Genomic DNA, 1548 nt, shown 5'->3' with positions numbered 1-1548 from the left:
TGTATTTTGTTTGGGTGCTTTAGAAGACTAACAACATATGAATATATAGATCAAAACGAAGTGTAGCTTCAATGTAACGGAATTTCAATTACACGATCAAGAATTATGATATCTATAATTTTATTTTAATGATTTTAGTAATATGGATTTCGATAATTTGGACAAATCAAATTCAAAACGTGACAATCATACTAATAAAGTATTAGAAAATTCTAAAAATGGGACAAAACCAATTACCACTAAATAAATTCAATAGTAAAGAGAGAATGAAAATATTAGAAAGGTGTAATTCACTAAATCATCTGCTGCTAGTAGTTGCGCCGTTCAATGGAAAACACAGAGACCGCTACGGCCACCACTGCCACCCATACGTTCGCCGGTACCGAAACCGAGGCACTTTTCTCGTCGGCGGGAGAATTTGACGGCGACTGATCAGGACTGAGTTTACCACTTGACGACGGAGATTCATTAAGGGGTGAACCCGCCGGAGATGAACTGGACGACGACGGATTATTTTGAGGTGGCGGCGCCGGCTGATTTTCACTCTGATGAGACCGGGTCGGAGCAGGAGCCATGGCCGGTGGATTAGTCGTCGGAGGTACCGGTGACGAAGGCTGAGACGACGGGGCTGAAGACACCGATGGATGGACCACGATTTCTAGCTTTTCGCCGGCTTCACAGCGGCCGGGAATGCTGCAGATGAAGTGCCACCGGCCGGGACTGTCAAGAGCGTAAAACTCTTGGCCGTCGCTGGGGAGGCCGATCGGTGACGGCGCACGGCAGCCTGCGAAATCCTCCGCAGAAACTCTGAACACATTATCGTTGTTGGGATCGAACTGGAACACTGATCATCATCAACGTTATATATGTTACAACATTTAGCATCAAACAAGATTAACTTATATATACAATAAAGGGAGTTTAATTTGCATGCATATATCACTTACTAAGAACATCGCCGACGTGAAAATCTTTTGAAGCAGACCATTTTGAGTAATCAATCTTGGTACTATTGTTCCAACCAAAGTAATCTCCAACTCTATAAATTTGAGTGCCTATTGTTACATCAAACAACACTAAAAGCATCAGTAAAAATGACAATATCGCTATGTTCTTAGCCATTGATTCTTGTAGAAGGCTAATCTTTAAGATGTATGTAAACGGTATATATACATGGTAATCTTTAATATTTTCATTGAAAAAGATTTTTTGTTAATTTCCTACCTATATAATTCGCTACAGTCCTTTAAAGATAAAAACCCCTCTTTTTTTTTTGTGTAAAGAACTACTAAAATTTATCCTTTCAAAAAAGGAAAAAAAAACTACTAAAAATTATCCTTGTATATTTGGAAAAATATTTCTTGCATGATTTGAAATATATTCCTAGCCTTTTATATTTTTAGGCATAGATATATTAAAGTAAAATATATATTATTTTCAATTTTATAAAAAAATTAAAATATAAATTATTTATTTAAATTTAATAAAATATACAAAATATATATAAATTTGAAGTAAAATAAATATTATTAAAATTATATAATAATT

At 35.7% G+C, this 1548-nt stretch overlaps 1 protein-coding gene across 1 annotated transcript; it reads right to left on the bottom strand.

Annotated features, from left to right (window-relative positions):
• Nucleotides 1-308: 308 nt before the first annotated feature.
• Nucleotides 309-1122, bottom strand: LOC109181250 (early nodulin-like protein 2). The gene is made up of 2 exons (XM_019331002.1): nt 948-1122; nt 309-844 (listed from the first exon to the last, which is right to left on the bottom strand). Exons 1-2 carry the CDS (start codon nt 1120-1122, stop codon nt 309-311), a joined length of 711 nt encoding a protein of 236 aa, XP_019186547.1.
• Nucleotides 1123-1548: the final 426 nt, after the last annotated feature.

The sequence above is a fragment of the Ipomoea nil genome, unplaced genomic scaffold (genome assembly GCF_001879475.1).
Source record: "Ipomoea nil cultivar Tokyo-kokei standard unplaced genomic scaffold, Asagao_1.1 scaffold1043, whole genome shotgun sequence".
In the NCBI taxonomy this organism is placed as follows: Eukaryota; Viridiplantae; Streptophyta; class Magnoliopsida; order Solanales; family Convolvulaceae; genus Ipomoea; species Ipomoea nil.
The sequence above is the reverse complement of the archived record's forward strand: the minus strand, read 5'-3'. Positions and strand labels throughout refer to the sequence as shown.